The following is a 21,254-nucleotide window of genomic DNA, read 5'->3' as shown; positions in this document are numbered from 1 at the left end:
TTTAATAGTTACTGAACTATTAAGGGTCTTATCTTTGAAATGGGAAACATTTTCAGTTGAAAAAGCGGGCAGTTATTGCCCACGTATTTATTCTCATGAGGATTTTTTGACCATTTAATTTAACACAAGGGGCATGAAAATGGCCAATATCAGAACTTAAATGGTCAGGTTATAAATGATTATAGCAAGGGCCAGAATAGGACTTTTCTATCCACTTAAGTTTAGTAAGCACTTAAAATACACAAACAACTTCAGCTGGCTTCATTAGCCCATCCAGTCTCCTTGAAGAACTGGCAAATGCTCTTGTCCTAGTTATAGTGAAGCTGAACGGCATCTCCATATTCTGGAGGCTCATGTAGTACCACCACAGCAAATTGCTTTTTTGATGCCTCTCTAACATTTGTTTCTTAATTATATTCCTAATCATTGGGGACCTCTGACCAGTACTGAAGACCTCCTTGTCATTTCTCTTTAATTATTTAAATAGAAATAAGCCACAGGCCCAGCAGGAAGCAGGCCATCTCTTATTTGACTGCAAAGGAATGGAAATGGTGGAGATTATGAATGGTGGATAAAAATGAGTCCTTACCTTTATCAGAAGCAACCTGCAGAAGGCTTGGGGGTGAGGGCAGGGGGCCAGGAAGTGAAGGGCTTTAGGGGAAGGCTGCTAAACCCTGAGCTGGCTCAGTGAACAGTGCAGACTGGGGACTCTGGAAAGGAGCAGCTCTTCACCTTAATAAGTAGCACTAAATAAAGTGATTTGCAAGATCATCTGCATAGTTCTTACCTTTCCAGAAAGCTTTCTGTAGTGAGGGCACAAAGAAAGGCCTCAGAGAAAGGGCTCTCTCTGGATATGCTTGCCTGGAAGTTCTACCCGAGGCCTTCACAGCAGAGTGGTAGAATGGGACCCACACAATTTGTTACCAATAAAATAGTTCCTGAGATTTTGGTTATTTTTATACTAACACTTTAAAATGAGTAGATTCTAATTCCACTTCCTCTCTTTGCAGCCCATTACACTTTCTTGAGTGGGCAAAAAAGTGGTGAGATAATAGCTAGTGCCAGCAACTATGAGTAATGCTGGGCATGCCCATGGGGTGGGTGTGGCTCTGAGGCACATGTAAAGGTTAGTTGCCATGTGGGTTACAGAGGATAAAAGGTGGTAAAAAACTACTCTAAGGGAATTGGTGGTAATTTGAACTCTGTTCCTTGACATTTCTCGTTATATAGGGAAATATTTAATTTCTTTTGTTTGTCCTAAGTATATTTTTCTTTTTAATATGCCTATAAATAATATATTTCAAATTCAAATGACCTCTCATAGAAGGCAATAAGAAACAGAAATGATCCAGTGGATCCTAGCCTCAACTTGTAGTTCTGAAGGCCTTTTGTCAAACCCTGGTTGTGTAAATTAGCTAAATCTGTCTAGGTCTCAAATTTCTCCTCTTTAATATAGGGAAACATAATGCCTACAATAATGAATTACTATAAGGAATGAATTCAACAAGAAAAGGTTACATCAAAATGTTATTATTATGCAGGGGCTATGTGCTCAACATGTGCTCAACATACCTGGATCTGTGAAGGTTTTAATGAGCTCTTCCATTGCCAACATCCAAGAAACAGCAAGATGGCAGTTTTGCAAAAATACCCAGTTTCCTGATTTCATTGCATCCTTGATCATTTTTTCAGCAATAGGTCCCTGTCCTTGCCCCAGTGAAATTGACTGCACCCTTAATTAAACGGCAACAACAAAATATCATCTTATGCTATTTTAAAGCAAAATCGATATCAAGAAATGTAAATACAGTAGACTCTTGCTTAGGATATATATACATATATACATTTTGAATCCTCATTCCAATAGGAGTACAAATATGTTTTCCTTATTTCTTGTTTTTAAAAATATTTTTACCATGACCCACATAGAAAAGTGCAAAAACCGAATATACAGCTCTACAAATGATCACAAATCAATACCTGTGGTTGAGAAGAGAACTGTGCTGATATACCACAGACATTTCTTTTATGTCTTTCTCTGCCTCAATGATTTCCCCTTCCTTCTTCCCACAGGTAATCATTATCCTAACTTCTAACAACACTATAGATCAGTTTTTAAATACTTAAAAAATTAAAGTCTAACATATATACAGAAAAATACATATTATTAGTGTATGGCTCAATGAATTCTCACAAAGCAAATGTGCACATGTACCACCACCGAGGTCAAAAAACAGTACCTCTCCTTATCCCAAAAGGCAAAAACAATTTTGAATTCTAATGCCATCGATTAATCACACAGCATCTGTGAAAGCCAATGTGGGAAACTAGCTACAACTAAGAAACCTGTGCAAAGCATTGGCCCTCTGAAAGCACCCAGAAGCAAAGCCAATGAACTATACACAACATACACCACAGTCAAACCCTCAAAGAAAAACAGGAATACAAAAATAAAAAGCCTCACTGAAATGACAGAAACTTGAAAATGATAAATACTAGCCCTCTTGGATAATTAGGAATCAGCACAAGAACTATGACAATTCAAAAAATCAGTTTCCTTCCCTCTAAATGATTGCAATGGATCCTACCAGATTGAAACGTCTGAAATGACAGATATAGAATTCAGAATCTGGATGGCAAGGAAGCTCAATGAGATCCAAGAAAAAGTTGAAATCTAGTCCAAAAAAGCCAGTAAAATGATCCAAGAGTTGCAAGATGACACAGCTATATGAAGAAAAAACAAAACTGAACTCCTGGAATTGGAAAATCACTATAGGAATTTCAAAATAAAATGGGAAGCGTTAACAACATACTAGGCCAAGTCAAAAAAAGAATTTCAGAGCTCAAAGACTGGTACCTCAAAACAACCCTGTTAGGCAAAAATAAAGAAGAAAGAATTTAAAAAATGGACAAAGCCTATGAGAAATATGAGATTATGCAAATAGATAAAACCTATGCCATACTGGCATTCCTGAGAGAGAAAAGGTAAACAACTTGGGTAATATATTTGAGAATATAGTCCTTGAAAGTTTCCCCAATATTGCTAGAGAGGTTGTCATGCAATTTCAGGAAATTCAGAGAAACTCTAGGAGATACTATATAAGAAGACCATCCCCAAGACACATAGTTATCAAACTTTCCATGATCAATGTGAAAAAAAAATTCTTAAAGGCAGCTAGAGGAAAAGGTCAGATCACTTACAAAGGTCATCCCATAAGGCTAACAGCAGACTTCTCAGCAAAAACATTACAAGTCAGAAGAGATAACATAACTATATTCAGCATTCTTAAAGAAAAGAAATTCCAACCAACAATTTCATATCCTGTCAGACTGAGATTCATAAGCAAAGGAGAAATAAAAGCTTTTTCAGATAAGCAATTGCTAAGGCAATTCTTTACCACTAGACCAGCATTACAAAAGATTCATAAAAGAGCTCTAAACACGGAAATGAAGGAGTGATACCTGCTACCACAAAGACACTTAGGTCCAGAGCCCACAGACTCTATAAAGCAACTACACAATCAAGACTACAAAGCAACCAGCTAAAAATATCACAACAGGATCAAAACCTTACATATCAATATTAACGTTGGATATAAGTGGTCTAAACACCCCATTTAAGAGGCACAGAGTAGCAAGTTGGAAAAAAAAGTAAGACCCAACCATCTTCTATCTTCAAGAGATCCATTTCTCATGTAACAAAACCAACAGGCTCAAAATAAAGGGGTGGAGAAAGATCTATCATGCAAAAGGAAAACAAGAGAAGAGGAGGTGACTATTCTTATATTGCAGAAACAAGACTAAATTGACAACAGTAAAAAAGGACAAAGAAGGGCATTACATAATGGTAATGGGTTGAACTCAACAAAAAGACTTAACTATCCTAAATATAGATGCACCCAACACTGGAATACACAGATTCATAAAACAACTACTTCAAGACCTACAAAAATACTTGGAAAGCTACATTATAATAGTTGGGGTACTTCAGCATCCCACTGACAGTATTAGACAGATCATTGAGGCAGAAAACTAACAAAAAAATTCTGGACATAAATTAGACACTTAATCAATTGGATCTAAGAGCTATCTACAGAATACTCCACCCATCAACCACAGAATATACATTTTTCTCATCTGTATATGGAACATAGTCTAAGATCAACCACAAGCTTAACCATAATAGATTCGATAGATTCAAAAAGATCAAAATCATACCAAGCATACTCTCAGACAACAGTGGAATTAAAATAGAAATCAATATCAAGATCTCTCAAAACCACATAATTACATGGAAACTAAACAACTTTCTTCTGAGTGACTTTTGGGTAAACAACATATTAAGACAGAAATAAAACACTTCTTTGAAACAAATGAAAAGAGAGAGACAACATACTGAAATATCTGGGATGCAGTAAAAGCAGCGTTAAAAGTTTACAGTATGTCTGGATGCAGTGCCTGTAATCCCAGCACTTTGGGAGGCTGAGGGGGAGGGCACTTGAACTCAGTTTGAGATGATCCTGGGCAACCTGGCAAAACCCTGTCTCTACAAAAAATACAGAAATTAGCCAGGCATGGTGATGTGTGCCTGTAGTCCCAGCTCCTTGGGAGGTAGAGGAGGGAGGATCACCTGACTCTGGGGAGGTTGAGGCTGCAATGAGCCATGATCACTCCACCACAGTACAGCCTGGGCAACAGACTGAGATCCTGTCTCAAAAAAAAAAAAAAAAAAGTTTGTAGTGCTAAATTCTTACACTGAGAATTAGATTCACGATCTAATATTGCAATTAGAGCAACTAGAACAAGAACAAACAAATCCTGAAGTTAGCAGAAGAAAAGGAATAACCAAAATCAGAGCAGAACTAAATGAAATTGGGACCCCAAAATCCATACAAAGAATTAATAAAGCCAGGTGCTGGAGCCACTGCCGCCGAGTCCGGATCTCATTGTCATGTGCCCCTGACACCTGCTGGATGTGCATTCCCGATTCCTTTTGGTTCCAAGTTCAATATGGCAACTCTCAAGGATCAGCTGATTCATAATCTTCTAGAGGAAGAAGAGACCCCCCTAGAATAAGATTATAGTTGCTGGGATTGGTGCTGTTGGCATGGCACAGGCCATGCCAACAAGTCCACAAAGGACTCAGTAGATGAACTTGCTCTTGTTGATGTCATGGAAGATAAATTGAAGGGAGAGATGATGGATCTCCAACATGGCAGCCTTTTCTTTAGAACACCAAAGATTGTCTCTGGCAAAGACTAATGTAACTGCAAACTCCAAGTTGGTCATTTTCACTGCTTGGGCACATCAGCAAGAGGGAGAAAGCCATCTTAATTTGGTCCAGCATAACATGAACATCTTTAAATTCATCATTCCTAATGTTGTAAAATACAGGCTGAACTGCAATTTGCTTATTGTTTCAAATCCAGTGGATATCTTGACCCATGTAGCTTGGAAGATAAGTGGCTTTCCCCAAAACTGTGTTATTGAAAATGGTTGCAATCTGGATTCAGCCCAATTCCGTTACCTGATGGGGGAAAGGCTGGGAGTTCACTCATTAAGCTGTCAGGGGTAGGTCCTTGGGGAACATGGAGATTCCAGTGTGTCTGTATGGAGTGGAGTGAATGTTGCTGGTGCCTCCTTGAAGACTCTGCACCCAGATTTGGGGACTGATATAGATAAGTAACAGTGGAAAGAGGCTCACAAGTAGGTGGTTGAGAGTGCTTATGAGGTGATCAAACTCAAAGGCTGGGGCATTGGACCCTCTGTGGCAGATTTGGCAGAGAGTATAATGAAGAATCTTAGGTGGGTGCACCTAATTTCCACCATGATTAAGGGTCTCTATGGAATAAAGGATAATGTCTTCCTTAGTGTTCCTTGCATTTTGGGACAAAATGGAATCTCCGACCTTGTGTGAAGGTGACTCTGACTCCTGAGGAAGAGGCCTGTTTGAAGAAGAGTGCAGTTATACTTTGGGGACTCTAAAAAGACCTGCAATTTTAAAGTCTTCTGATGTCATACCATTTCACTGTCTAGGCTACAGTAGGATTTTAGTTGGAGGTTGTGCCTGTTGTCCTTTTTATCTGATCTGTGATCAAAGCAGCAATATTTTAAGATGCACTGGGAAAAACATCAATTCCTGAAGTTGGACATAGGAATGGTTTGTAAAATCCTACAGCTATATCCTGATGTTAGATGGTATTAATCTTGTGTAGTCCTAAACTGGTCAGTGTGAAATAGTTTTACCAACTCTGAGGCAACTCTGCCAATGCTGCACATGCTGCAGTTGCCCCTTGAGCCAGATGGATGTTTACTGTATGTATATAACTTTCTGGCTCCTTCACTGGACATTCCTAGTTCAACATTCTTTCCCAGTCAGTCACATCCTGGGATCCAGTGTATAAATCTAATATCGCATGCCTTGTGCATAATTGTTCCAAAGGATCTTATTTTGTGATCTCTATATATATCAGTAGTGTACATTACCATATAATGTGAAAAGATCTACATATAAACAATGCAACCAACTATCCAAGTGTCATTCCAACTAAAATCCCCAATAAACCTTGACCACTGAAAAAGAGAATGAATAAAACCAACAGTTTGTTTTTTGAAAGGATAAACAGGATTGATAGACGCTAACTAGATTAACAAACAAAAAAAGAGAGAAGATCCAAATAAACACAATCAGAAACGACAAAGGTGATATCACAACTAATCCTACAGAAATACAAAAGATCCTCAGAGACTATTATTAATAACTTTCTGCACAGAAACATGAAAAGTCTAGAGGAAATGGATCAATTTCTGGAGACACACCACCTCCCAAGATTGAACCAGGAAAAAACAGAAATCCTAAGCAGACCAATAATGAGTAATGAAATTGAATTGGGAATAAAAATCCTACCAAGCAAAGCCCTGGACCAGAAAGATTCACAGTGGAATTCTACCAGATATACAAAGAAGAGCTGGTACCAATCCTATTCCAAAAATTAAAAAAGCAAGGACTCCTCTCTCACTCATTCTGTGAAGTCAGCATCATCCTGATACCAATATCTGGCATAGACACAACAAAAATGAAAACATCAGGCCAATATCCCTGATGAACATAGATGCAAAAATTCTCAACAAAATACTAGAAAAGTGAATCCAGCAGCATATTAAAAAGCTAATTCACCATAAGCAAGTAGGCTTCATTCCTGGGATGCAATGTTGCTTCAACAGACACAAATCAGTAAATGTGACTCACCACAAAAACTGAATTAAAATAAAAAAAGCATATGATCATCTCAATAGACACAGAAAAGGCTTTTGATAAAATCCAACATTTCTTCATGACAAAAATTATTAACAAAGAAACTAGGCATTGAAGGGACATACTTCAAAATATTAAGAATCATCTATGACAAATCCACAGTCAATATCATACTGAATGGACAAAAGCTAGAATCATTCCCCTTGAGAACTGGAACAAGACAAGGATTCCCACTTTCACCACTCCTTTTCAAGATAGTACTGGAAATCATAGCCAAAACAATCAGGCAAGAGAAAGAAATAAAATACATCCAAATAGGAAAAGAAGAACTCAAACTATCTTTCTTCTCCAATCATTTGATTTTGTAACTGGAAGACTGATAAATGTCTTCAGTAAGTTTCAGGATACAAAATCAATGCACAAAAATCAATAGCATTTCTACACAACAATAACATTTAAACTGAGAGCCAAATCAAGAAAGGAATGCCATTTACAATAGCCACAAAAAGAATAATACATCTAGCCAAGGAGGTGAAAGATCTCTACAAGGAGAACTGCAAAATACTACCAGAGGAAATCGTAAATGACACAAAAATGACACAAACAAATAGAAAAACATTCCATGCTAATTCACTTGAAGAATCAATACTGTTAAAATGACCATACTGCCCAAAGCAATATACAGATTCAACACTATTCCTATCAAACTACCCATTTAACTGCAAAACTATTCTAAAATTCATATATAACCAAAAAAGAATCTGAATGGCCAAAGCAATCCTGCGTAAAAAGAACAAAGCTGGGGCATTATATTACCCAACTCCAAACTGTACTATAAGGCTACAGTAACCAAAACAGCATGGTACTGGTACAAAAACAGACACATAGACCAAGAGAACAGAATAGAGACCCCAGAAATAAAGCCACACACCTACAGTCATCTCATCTTTGATAACACTGGCACTAATAAGCAATGGGGAAAAGGTTTTCCGCTTAATAAATGATGTTAGGATAGCTGACTAACTATATGCAGAAGAATGAAACTGAACTCTTATGTTTCACTATATACCAAAATTAACTCCAGATGGATTAAAGGTTTAAATGTAAGACCTCAAACTATAAAAATCTTAGAAGATAACCCAGGAACCACCATTTTAGACATCAGCCTTGGAAAAGAATTTATGACTAAGTACTCCAAAGCAATTTCAAAAAATCAAAAATTGATATATGGGACCAAATTAAGTGGAAGACTTTTTGTGCAGAAAAAGAAACTATCAACAGGGTAAATACAACCTACAGACTGGGAGAAAATAAGTATCTGAAAAAGTCTAATATTCAGAATCCATAAGAAAGTTAATTCAACAGCAAAAAACTCCATTAAAAAGTGGACAAAAGATATGAATAACACTTTTCAAAAAAAGGCATTCAGGCATCCAAAAGCATACAAAAAAGCTCAATGTCACTAATCATCAGAGAAATGCAAATAAAAACCACAATGAGATACCATCTCACACCAGTCAGAATGGCTATTATTAAAAAGTCAAAAATTAACAGATGCTAGTGAGGCTGCATAGAAAATGGAACACTTACACACTGTCGGTGTATAAACTATGCATTCATTCACAGTGTAAACTAATTCAGCCACTTTAAAAAGCAATTTGGAGATTTATGAAAGAACTTAAAACAGAATTACTATTCAACCCACTATTCCCATTAATGGGTATATATCCAAAAGAAAATCAATTATTCTACTAAGAATACACATGCACTTGCAGTATTCACGATAGCAAAGATATTCAGTCAACCTAGATTCTCTCATAATGGTGGATTGGATAAAGAAAATGTGGTACTATAAATCATGGAATATGATGCAACCACATAAAGGAATAAAATCTGGTCCTTTGCAGCAACGTGGATGCAGCTGGAGGTCATTACTATAACACAGAATCAGAAAACCAAATACTGAATATTCTCATTTATAAGGGGAAACTAAACATTGGGTATACAAGGACATAAAGATTGGAAAAATGGACACTGGAGACTACCAGATAGGGGAGGAAGAGAGGGTTGAAAAACTAACTCTTGGGTATTATGCTCACTACTTTGGTGATAGGATCATTTGTATCCAAACTTCAGCAGCATGCAATATGCACACATGTTAAGAAACCTGAATCTAAAGTAGAAGTTGAAGTTTTAAAAAATGAACATTTTCTAATTTCCCTTGTGATTTCTTAAAAGGGTATCATTTAATTTCCATATATTTTTGAATTGTCCATATTTCCTTCTGTTATTCATTTCTAATTTTATTCCATTAGTGTTTGAAAAGATGCTTTTTATGGCTCAATCTTCTTAAGTTTATTGAGACTTGCTTTGTGGCCTGACATATAAACTATCCAGGAGAATGTACTATGTGTACTTGAGAAGAAGGTTTATTCTGATATTGTTGGGTACAGTGTTCTATATATGTCTGTCAAATCTGTTAATATTAGTTTTAATGTTGTTGAAGTCTTCTATTACCTTATCTTTTTTTCATAATTGTTCTATCCATTATTAAAGAAGGGACATTGAAATTTCGAACTGTTTTCATTGAACTGTTTCTGCCTTCAATTCTGTCAGTTTTTACTTTATATATTTTGGGACTTGGTTGACAATCGTTATGTCTTTTTGATGACTGTCTTATCATTAAATTATATCCTTGTCTTTTGTAACAACTTTTGTCTTGAAGTCTATTTTTCTTCCTGATATTATAGCCACTTCAGCTCTTTTAGTTACTGGTTGGATTTCATGTGAATCTCTTGTAGGCAGCATGTAATTGAATTAATTGTGTGTGTGTGTGTGTGTTTGAAATCCATTCTGCCAATCTCTGTCTTTAAATTGGAGACTTTAATCCATTTGCATTTAATATAATTACTAATAAGGAAGAATGTACTTTTATGATTTTTTTACATGTCATATCTTTTTTGTTCCTCAATTCCTCCATCACTGCCTTCTTTTGGTTAGTTAGATATTGATTTTGATTCTCTGCTCATTTCTTTTACTATATTGTATATATTTTTAATTGTGTTCATAGTGATCATGTCACGGATTACAATTAACATCTGAATTCATAAAAATTTAAATTTGAAATAATACCAATTTAGTTTCAGTTGTATGCAAAATTTGCTACTACATAGCTCTGCCTTCTATTGTGTTGTTATCGTGTCACAAACTACATTTTTATACATTGTATGACCACCAACATATATTTATAATTATTGTTTTGTGCTTTTGCCTTTTTAATTATATACAAAATGAAAAGAGGAATTATAAGCCAAAAGTATATTATTAGTGACATATATTTACCTATGTAGTTATGCTTACTTGGGTTATTTATTTCTTTGTATGAATTCAATTTGCTGTCTAGTGTCCTTTCATTTTAGTCTGAACAACTCATTTTAGTATTTCTTGTAGGGCAGTTCTGCTAGTGACAGACCTTCTCAGTTTTTGTTTACCTGGGGATATCTTAAATTTTTCTTCATTTTTGAAGGATCATTTTGCCAGATATAGAATTCTTGGTTAACAGTCCCTCTTTCACCCCCAGCACTTTGAATATGCCATTCCATTGCCTCTGCTGTCATGGACTCTGATGAGAAACAGCCATTAATTTTACTGAGAATCTCTTATCTGTGAAAGTTCACTTCTCTCTTGCTGCTTTCAGGATTATTTCTTTGTCTTGTCTTTTGATAGTTTGATTATAGTGTGTCTTGGTATAGCCTTCTTTGAGTTTATCCTACTTAGAATCATTAAGGTCTTTGGATGTGTAGATTCATATCTTTTATCAATTTGGGAAGTATGGGACATTATTTTTTCAAATGTTTGTTCTTTCCCCCTCTTTCTCCTCTTCTCAGATTTCCATTAGTGTATGTTGGTATGGTCGATGGTATCTCTCAGGTATCTTAGTTATGTCAACTTTTATTTATTTATTTTTTTTGAGACTGAGTTTTGCTCTTTGTGTGCGATGGTGCAATCTCAGCTCACTGCAAACTCCACCTCCCAGGTTCAAGCGATTCTCCTGCGTCAGTCTCCTGAGTATCTGGGATTACAGGCACGCACCACCACATCCAGCAAATCTTGTATTTTTAGTAGAGACAGGGTTTCTCCATGTTGGGCAAGGTGGTCTCAAACTCCCGACCTCTGGTGATCCACTTGCCTTGGCCTACCAAAGTGCTGGGATTAAAGGTGTGAGCCACTGTGCCCGGCCCACCTTTTTTTTTTTTGACACAGGATCTTGCTCTGCCAATAGGCTACAGTGCAGTGGCATGATCTTAGATCACTGGAGCCTCAAACTCCTGGGCACAAGCAATCTTCCTGCCTCAGCCTCCCAAGTAGACTACAGGCACATGCCACCATGCCAGGCAAATTATTATTATTATTATTATTTGCAGAGGCAGGGTATTGCCTTGTTGCCTAGGCTGGTCTGTAACTCCTAGCTTCACATGATCCTTCCACCTTGGCCTCCTGCAGTGCTAGGGTTACAGGTATGAGCCACTACACCTGGCAGGTTCTGTTTGTATTTTTTTCTTTCTGCCCATCAAATTGAGTAATCTCAACAGACCTATCTGTTGTTCACAGTTCTTTCTTCTGTTTCTTAACATCTATTGTTGTATCCCTTTTGTATATTTTCCATTTTAATTATTGTACTTTTTATCTCCAAATTTCTACTTGGTTCCTTTTAATAAATTCTATCTCATTGATATTCTCTATTTTGGTGAGGCGTCATTCTCATGTTTTCCTTTAGTTCTTTGTTCATGTATCCTTTAACTGTATGAGCATATGTAAAATAGTTGATTTAAAGTTTTTGTCTAGTAAGCCCAATGTCTGGCATTCATCAGGGTCAGTTTTTATTGTTTTTGAATGGGTCATAATTTCTTATTTCTTTGGATACTTTGTATTTTTTGTTGTTGTTGTAAAGCAGACATTTAGAATATTATAATGTCACAACTCTGGAAATTAGACTGTCTCCACTTCCCAGTGTTTCTTGTTGTTGTCTTTGGTTTTTTTAATTGACTTTTGTGAACTAATTTTGTAAGGTCAGTATTCTTTCTTGTATGTCTCTATTCAACTAGTTTAGTGTTACTAGATTAGCTAGTAATTCAACAGAGATTTCATTAAATGTCTGAAATAACCACAACAAAAATTTCCCAGATTTTGCAGATGGGCTCTGTGTGTGCCTTGGGGTCTGATTTCAACACTCAGCTGAGCAGTTTACAAATCTGCATTAGCCTTCACTTCCTGGCTCGGCCAAGCCTGAAGGTCAGCCAGAGGTTACAGCTTAGTTCCTTCTCATGTCTTTTGTGAGTACACACCCAACCGAGAACATGAGTGTGGCCTTCTGGATTCCCAAAAATATGTGGGAGATTTTCAAACTTTTTGTTTCCCAAAGCATCTTACTCTCACCTTTCCTCCCAGGCTTTCTGCTTTGTCTGCTTGTTGCCTCAACTGTTATCCCTTGGGCCAGGAGGCAGTGGCTCATACATTTTACCTTTAAATAATTTTGACAAAATCTTCCAGGGTAATAACTCTCTCCTGGAGCATTCCTAGTTAGATGAAATAAAATCAAGACCTGTGACCTAGTCCTTCAAAGAAACACCAGACAGGCCAAAACAAACAACTACAACCCCCCACGAACAAGATATTTTCTGTTCACTATGGCACCAGGAACTCACACCACTGCTCAGCTAGAGAATGTGGGTTGGGGTAAATTAAAATGCCACAAAGCTCTCCTGTCTAGATTCAGCTGTTTTTTCTTTATTAAGCATTCACTTGGTTGCTGAAACCTTTGGTTATTTTCCAGAGTTTTGATAAAGTTGACTAGGACAGTTTTTGCTAGACTGTTATTTTTGTGTTGTCACACCAAGTGTCAGGTTCCAGCCCATTCTGAGGTCTGAGGGGGAGTGGGTGGACGGGTGGCAGATAGCTGAAAGAACATTCGGGGGGCCATAGGCAGGTAAAATATGGCTTTTATTCTCTGGCTGCTCTGTCCGTCTTTATCTTGGTTGCCTGCTCTGGCTGCAGCCCTTCTCAGCGGTTGGCTCCACGGCTCCTGCCGCCCCCATGGCTCTCCCTTACAGGGTCAGCAACTCCACTCTCTCTCTCTGGGTGTGAACAGTATGTACAGCATCAGCAGGGCAGTTGTACCTTTTACAAATAGTGGCTCAGAGCCAAGTATGAGTTTACACAAACAGGTTATATAACAATTAAGAGTTTTGTGCCTGTGCTCCAAACTTGCTGAGTCACATTGGCCCAGATACCTGACTTAATGTACTCTTGAACTTAGCACATACATTTTCTTTACACGTGTAGAGATAGATTTTTGGAATTTCTACTCTGCCATTGTTTGCTGATATAATACTTGGCTTGGTTTTTCTTGGTCCTTGCGTTTATATGTAAGTTTTAGAAGTATCTTGTCAATTTCCACCCAAAACACTGAATGGTATTTTGATGTGGTGGCATTGAATATATAGATGAACTTGAAGAGAACTGATATCTTTACAATACTGAGTCTTCCACTTAATAAATATGGCATATCCATCCATTTACTTAGGTCTTTTTGATTTCCTTCAGTAATATTATATACTTTTCTGTGGTGAGATCTTACATGTCTTTTATTATATTTGTCTTGAAGTATTTGACTTTTTATGCTTTTATTGTGGGAGGGTTTCTAATAATAAATTTCTTTTAAAATTATTTATTTTAAATAATAATTTAAAATATTATTTAAATTATTGGACTATTCAGCAATGCTATTTATGCTTATCAATTTTCAAAATTATGTTTTTTGAGGAACTTTAAATTTCACTAAAATTTTCATCAATGACAAAAGTTTTTTAAATAATATAATCATTTTAATGTCTGCTGATCTGTAATGATATTCCCTTATTCATTTTGATAAAATTTTTTAGACTCTCTAATCAGTTTCAGCATGAATTTATTAGTTTTATTAAGCTTAAAAAGTTAACTTTTGGTCTTTTGGATCCTGTCTATTGTATGTTTCCTAAGTCATTAATTCTTGCTCTTATTTTTATTTTTAAAATTCTAGTAGAATTTAATTACTAAGTTTTAGATTTTTTTTTATATAACATATATATCTAAGCCTATAAATTTCCCTCTTATTCTGGCTTTAGGAGTATCTCACAAGTTTTGATATAGTTCCACCATTATTCTGCTTAATTTATTTTTGGGTTTCCATTTTCAATTCTTTTTTGTCTAAAAAAGGCTTAATGTTGACTTCATTTTTTAAGAGAAGTTTTGACAGTAATTTGCTTTCCACACTTAGAATATATGTCTTCCAGATTTCGTTATTTCTGCAGAGAAATCAGTCAATGGCAAATTTGTTGCATCTTTAAAGTTAATCTGTTTTTAATATGTTCTTTTTTCCCCCCACAATTCACTGTAAGGGGTCTAGGTAGAGAATTTTCTTTGCATTTATTACGCTTGGAGTTTAGTAGAGTTTATATAATCTGTGGATGGATGTCTTTCGTTTTGGAAAATTCTCAGCCATTGTTTATTAAAATATTCTGCACTCTTCTCTCCTTCTGGGACTCAAACTACACTTTAATAGATCTTGCCACTGTATCTCTGTCTCTTATCTTCTCTTCCATCTTTTCCATTGTTTTGTCTCTCTATACTTTCAATTCATCAAATTGATATATTGAATTCTTTCTTTCAGTTATATATATAGATATATATACACACACACTTATAAATATGTGTATCTATATATATACTTTTTTTTTTTTTTGACACAGGATCTCACTCTGTCACTCAGGCTCGAGTGCAGTAGCATGAACATGGCTCACTGCAGTCTCAACCTCCTGGGCTCAGGTGATCCTCTTACTTCAGCCTCCTGAGTAGTTGGGACTATAGGTGCGCACCACTCCACCTGGCTAATTTTTTGTAATGATGATGTCTCATTATGTTGTCCAGTCTGGTCTCAAACTCCTGGGCTCAAGTGATCTTCCTACGTAGCCTCCCAAAATGCTGAGATTACAGGCATAAGCTACTGTGACTGGCTCAGTTATATTTTTACATTCTAGAATTTTATTTTAAGTAATTTAAATTGTCTGCAATTTTCTCAATTTTTTATTTCCTTGAACATTTTAAAGTTATCTTAAAATTAATGTCATGTATCCACTATCAGGATACTCTGTGCTCTGTTTCTAATATACTGTTTTTCTTGGTTTTTAAACACGTAGTCCGGGGTTCTCTCGTACATATTTTCTTGTGCAGCTAAAATGTTCTGTTCCCCCAGATAAGATTTATGTTTTCTGGCAGGCATCCAGACATACTAGTAGTCAGGGATCATCTTAACCTCTTTCCCAAACCATTTATTTCTTACCTGGCATTATTTGTTTTGATAAATCTCCTTGGAGTGCAAACCTAAAGTAAGGGGGGGTTTACTGGCCTCCCCTCCTACTTAGTGGGCTCTGGGTTCTTATTTTGTCTCCTTTGTCCTTTGTAGTAATCAAAATGTCTGCTCAGCTTCACAGCCCTTTAGCCTCCTCCTCTGGTGCCTCTAGGGAAAAAACGGCCTTGAGTGCTGGGCTCATTGCTCTAGGTTTTCCTTTTCTCCTAAATATTCTTCACTAATTTATTAATTCTCCAGACCTTCAAACATATATTCTCTTAAATATTTTGTCTATGGTTTCTGGGTGTTCTTAGTGGAAATATTGATCTGAGTCCTTAGTTTGTTGTTACTGGAATGAGAAGTCCACAAATATGTATCAATTTACCGCTAAGTGCCACATTACTACATCCTACAGGTTTTTATATGTAATATTGTTTTTTTCATCTACTTCCACTTATGGAAATTCCCATTATGTTTTCTCTTTAACACATGGACGTGCAGAAGTGCATTTTTTTGTTTCCCAAAATGTTTAAAAAATAATGTTTTAGGATAGATTCCTAAGATTTTATTGTGGTCAGAAAAAATGTCTGTCTTCTTTTAGAAATATGTGTCTTTCTAAACACATGGCTAATTTTTGTAAATGTTCCATGGATACTTGAAAATCTTGCATTTGTTACATTTGTTAAGTATAGAAATCGAAGTTCTTAATTTCACTGTCTGAATATTTTATATTTTTACTAATTTTGCAACTTTTGTTTGCTTCATGACAGTTTCTGTTAGGTGTGTTAAAATTTTCCATATTAATGTTGATTCATCAATTTCTTCTTGTATAAATTTCTCCAGTTTTTGCTTTATACAATTCAACATTTGTTGTTAGTTGTGTACAATTTCACAATTGGTATCTCTTTGTGGATCATTTTGTATATCATGTAGTTTTCCATTTTATCTTTAATAAAATGTTTTGCTTCAAACTCTGTTTTGTGATATACGTTGGAACTATTACTAGCTCTCTTTTCATTAGTATTTGCATGGCATGTATCTTTTGAATTTCTTTATTTTCTACCTTCTGTACTGTTTTTATATTGTATATGTGATTTCTAAACAGCATATAAATAAAAATTGTCTTTGAAATCTAACTTGATCACTTTTATTTGTTCTTAGGTGAGATATTTATACCTATGTAGGTATTTGCATTAATTTCTGCTCTCTAGTTTGACTTTTTGGCTTACTATACTTCATTTTTTATTTTCTTCATTCCTATCTGCTTTTGGATGGAAATATTGGACTATATCCTTTTTCTCCTCTGCTTGTTTGGAAGCTGCAGATCATTTATCATTTTAGTCTTTTCCCCTAAAATTTTAACACATACATTAAACCACTATTTTCCTAAGGGAATACAGTGATTCTATACTTCTTTTTTCCTCCTGAATATATCAAGAAATTAGCACTCATTAGTTACTGATTAATAACCTTCTTAATTTTCTAATTGTCATCTTGAATTCTACCCTTACTTTAAAAATTATTATGAAATAGTTAAGAGTCACAAAAGTGATGAAGTTAATACAATGTGTATTCATGTATCCACAACCCAGCTTAAGAAATAAAACATTATCTACAAGATCTGAGACTGCAGTCTGCCTCTCCCTGTTTACTTCTCTCTCATCACCTAACCTCCACTCCCAAGGTCATTTATATTCTGGATTTCAAATAATTTCTCTACCTTTCTTTACACTTTAAAAAAAATATGAATTCTTAAATAATGTTACATGCAATTATTTGCTTGTTTAATAATTTTACATATTTTATTCTACTTCTTGAATATTTAAGTTCTGAAATGTAATTTTTTTGCTCAATATTAGTTTGTGTGAGAGTCATATTAATAGATATTATTCTAGTTTATTCATTTTCATGGCTATACTGTATTATATTACATTTTATGAATGTATCAATTTATATACTCATTTTCTAGATGGAAATTTAGGTTATTTCCAACTTTTGTTATTACAAACAATGTTTCTGTAAATGTTCTTGACACTATTCACAGTAGCAATGATATGGAATCAACCTAGGTAGGTACTCATCAATGGTGAATTGAATAAAGAAAATGTATACATACACCATGGAACACTATGCAGGCATAAAAAGAATAATACGTTCTTTGCAGCAACATGGATGCAGTGGGAGGCCATTTTCTAAAATGAATTAATGCTGGAACAGAAAATGAAATACCACATAAGTCTAAGAGTTGAAATTATTTAAAAAAGGACTTGAATGTGGTTTCTTATACAAATATGATTGATTTTTTTCTTGATGATGCAAATTCAGTAGTGAATTGTTGAGATATTGAAGATGCCCTCTTTGACTTTAACATATGCTGCCAGATAATTTTTGCTTATTTTTTACTCCCCTTGCAATATGAATTGTTTCCATAGCTCCATATCTTTGCCACCATTTTGCCAGTTGGATAGGTGTGAAATGGCATCTTTTCATGGTTTTAATTTATTGTTTCCAAATTACTAGTAAGGTTGGACGTATTTTCATATGCTTATTGGGCATTTAGTTTTCCTTTTCTGAGAATTCTGTTTGTATTTTTTGTCTTTATTCCTATTGGGTTGTTTTCTTTTTCTTACTGATTCACAGAAACTCTTAATAAGTCTATAGTAATACTTTGTTGAGATTTCAGAACCAAAGGCAAACGTTTAGGATCATTTGATGATTAATTTTATGTGTCAACTTGTCTGAGGCATGAGATATTTACATATTTGGTCAAACATTTTTCTGGGTATGTCTGTGAGGGTGTTTCTGGGTGAGATTAGCATTTCAATTAATAGGAAATGCTTAGGAAGCAAATTGCCCTTCCTAAGCTAAGTGACTGGGACTTAGCTAATCAATTGAAGACCTGAATAGAAAAAAAGGCTAAATAAGAGAGAACTTCTCCTGCCTGACCATTAAGCAGGACATCGGTTTTTTTTCCTGGCCTTTAGACTCAGACTGAAACATTGGCTCTTCTTGTGTCTCAAGCCTGCTGAGTTTTGGACTGGTACTTGTATCATTAGCTCTCCTGGCTCTCAGGCTTTTGGACACAGACTGGAACTACACATCAGCTGTGCTGAGTTTCCAGTTGTTGACTGCAAATCTTGCAACTTCATACACACACACACACACACACACACACACACACACCCTATTAGTTCTATTTCTCTGGAGACTTCTGACTAGTACAGAACATGAACTCCAAATGAAGAAATGGAACCCATCCTTAATGGAACCCATCCTTAATTCCTAGTCCAGGGACCAGGCCAGACCAGCCACTCCATGAAGGAGCCCATCAGAGCTGGAGGCTACCTTGTGGATCTCAGACCCCTATTCTCCTCTGCCACTGTGTGGTCTTGCGTACTTCTTTACTCACCTGGATAACATCTTGGAGAGGATTAGGGATAGAAAGAGGAGCCAGGAAGACTGAACTTTCATTAAAAAAACCCAAATCAGCTTACTGGAAAGGAGACATTTAAATCAGAAGAAAATAATGTAAATGGGTAAGTTTAAACATTCCCCTTGTCCCTATTACCCAGCAGAGTGAAGACTCATGAGAAAGATGAGATTAATAATGGAACATAAAGAGCTCTTCTTTTGTATATTTGATTATAGAGCATACACTTCAGTACCTTTTTGGTTATGTTAAAATCCTGTGTTAATACCAAACAAATTTCAATCATTATTCCACCAGATTATTATACTTTAACATTTTAAGCAATTTCTCCTTTGTTTAAATAACATTTACAGCTACTTTTATGATTTTTGACCCTATTTTAACAATAGCTAACTATTAACGTATCTTAATTTATTTAGTAAGAGATACCTGAATGTAAGAGTTTATGCTCCACAAGGGGAAGAACAAAGGCAAATTTTAACAAAGAGATGTTCATACGTATATGCATTATTAAAACTGCACAACATGACCTTACCGTTCTGAATATCCACTTTCCCGGGCAAACCTCTGAAATGCACCCATGGGATCTGAGCCTGTGCTTAAGATGAATACCAGGGGAGTATTGCATGACATGTCTTGATACAGGGTAGCCAGGTCCACAGGTGGTGTCTCTATAAACTGTTTTCCAAGATTTTCTATCACAAAGCCTGTAAGAGCAAAAACCACCTGAAAGTTGAAAAGAAAAAAAAAAGTACGTTGAATGAGGATCCTTCATAATTTTATCCTAATTTTCTCCTTCAGCTCCTCAGAGGATGGTGCCTTGTGTTTTTGTACTTATTCTGTCTTGATTGGGTATACATCTTTATTTACTTATTTACTTATTTATTTATTTATTTATTTTTGAGATGGAGTCTCGCTCTGTCGCCCAGGCTGGAGTGCAGTGGCACAATCTCAGCTCACTGCAAGCTCCGCCTCCTGGGTTCACGCCATTCTCTTGCCTCAGCCTCCCGAGTAACTGGAACTACTGGCGCCCACCACCACGCCAGGCAAATTGATTGTATTTTTAGTAGAGACAGGGTTTCACTGTATTAGCCTGGATAGTCTCAATCTCCTGACCTCGTGATCCACCCACCTCGGCCTCCCAAAGTGCTGGGATTACAAGCATGAGGGTATACATCTTTTTATAGATATTATTTGGTGGATTTGTTCAGCAAATATCTGTAGACAGCTATGGTTCTCATGACTCACAGGCAAGATGAAATATTAGGTAAGAGGGAAGTCCCTCAACATTCACTCTATTTATGAAACTGCTGTCTCCCCTTCCATGCTTCTTCTGGCCTGTTTCACATTATTGTGGACTTTACTTTCAGCCCCTACATTGTCTCTTTCTGCATTATTGATCTCTGTTTCCTTGATATTCCTATCATCATACAATTAAGCATTACTATATTCCATCCTTAAAAATAAAACCAAAACAAAGATCTTCCCTTGATGGCAGCTACTTTTCCAGCCACTATTTCATTTCTTTGCAACCACTCACAAGCCAACTTTTCAGAAAATTGGCTCAGTTTATTGTCTCCCTTTCTTCATCTCATTCACTCACCAGCCCCTTCTGACCCTTCTCTGGAACCAACCTCAGCCTTGATGATTATGCCCAGGCCTGGCCGTTTCCTACATCAATTTGGTTATTTCACTGATCCTACCCTACCTTACCTACCCCATTCCTGTTCTTGCCGGCCTTGTCCCTCCCCAACCCATATGGAGCCTTTGTGTGAGACAGAAAAAGGTGTCTCCTCTTCAAGGGACTTCCAATGTACCAGAAAGCCGTCATGATAAATATACAGCCTATAATATCTACAATGTGAATGACTCCTCCATGGGTTGTTCAGTGTACATCCTGCACAACTGTAAACAGCAGCCCTCCCCTTAGCCCTCCACTAGCTATCAACACCGTTCTGTCCAAACAAGCCTTACTGTGTGTGTGTGTATCTGTGTGTATGTAATGCTGTTGGGCAGGGAAGTGTCCCAACCTGGTCTAGGGCCATGGCCTTGGATCACATGCTTCTGTGGCCATTGGGAAAAGATGGTGTTCACATGCCTGTTCCTTTAAGTGGGGATGTATTATGGTACTAACTATAAAGGTGTCAGGGTCTAGGAGGAACAGCCATGCAATAGGGCCGTCA

The 21,254-nt window shown here is 36.3% G+C and overlaps 1 protein-coding gene and 1 pseudogene across 1 annotated transcript in view; one reads left to right on the top strand and one right to left on the bottom strand.

The window, feature by feature from the left end:
• The window catches only part of DNAH6 (dynein axonemal heavy chain 6), a 353,105-nt gene that overhangs the window by 33,855 nt on the left and 297,996 nt on the right, over positions 1 to 21,254 (bottom strand). The window contains exons 64-66 of the mRNA XM_033175267.1: positions 19,607 to 19,797; positions 19,051 to 19,134; positions 1,573 to 1,733 (exon numbers count right to left, since the gene is read on the bottom strand). Coding sequence (XP_033031158.1) covers positions 1,573 to 1,733; positions 19,051 to 19,134; positions 19,607 to 19,797 — 436 coding nt within the window. The remainder of the gene's footprint in view (positions 1 to 1,572; positions 1,734 to 19,050; positions 19,135 to 19,606; positions 19,798 to 21,254) is intronic.
• LOC117062112 lies at positions 4,749 to 5,707 on the top strand (annotated as a pseudogene).

This window comes from Trachypithecus francoisi, unplaced genomic scaffold, assembly GCF_009764315.1.
Source record: "Trachypithecus francoisi isolate TF-2019V2 unplaced genomic scaffold, Tfra_2.0 Lachesis_group17, whole genome shotgun sequence".
In the NCBI taxonomy this organism is placed as follows: domain Eukaryota; kingdom Metazoa; phylum Chordata; class Mammalia; order Primates; family Cercopithecidae; genus Trachypithecus; species Trachypithecus francoisi.
Note: the sequence above shows the minus strand (reverse complement) of the source record. Positions and strands in the feature narration are given on the sequence as shown.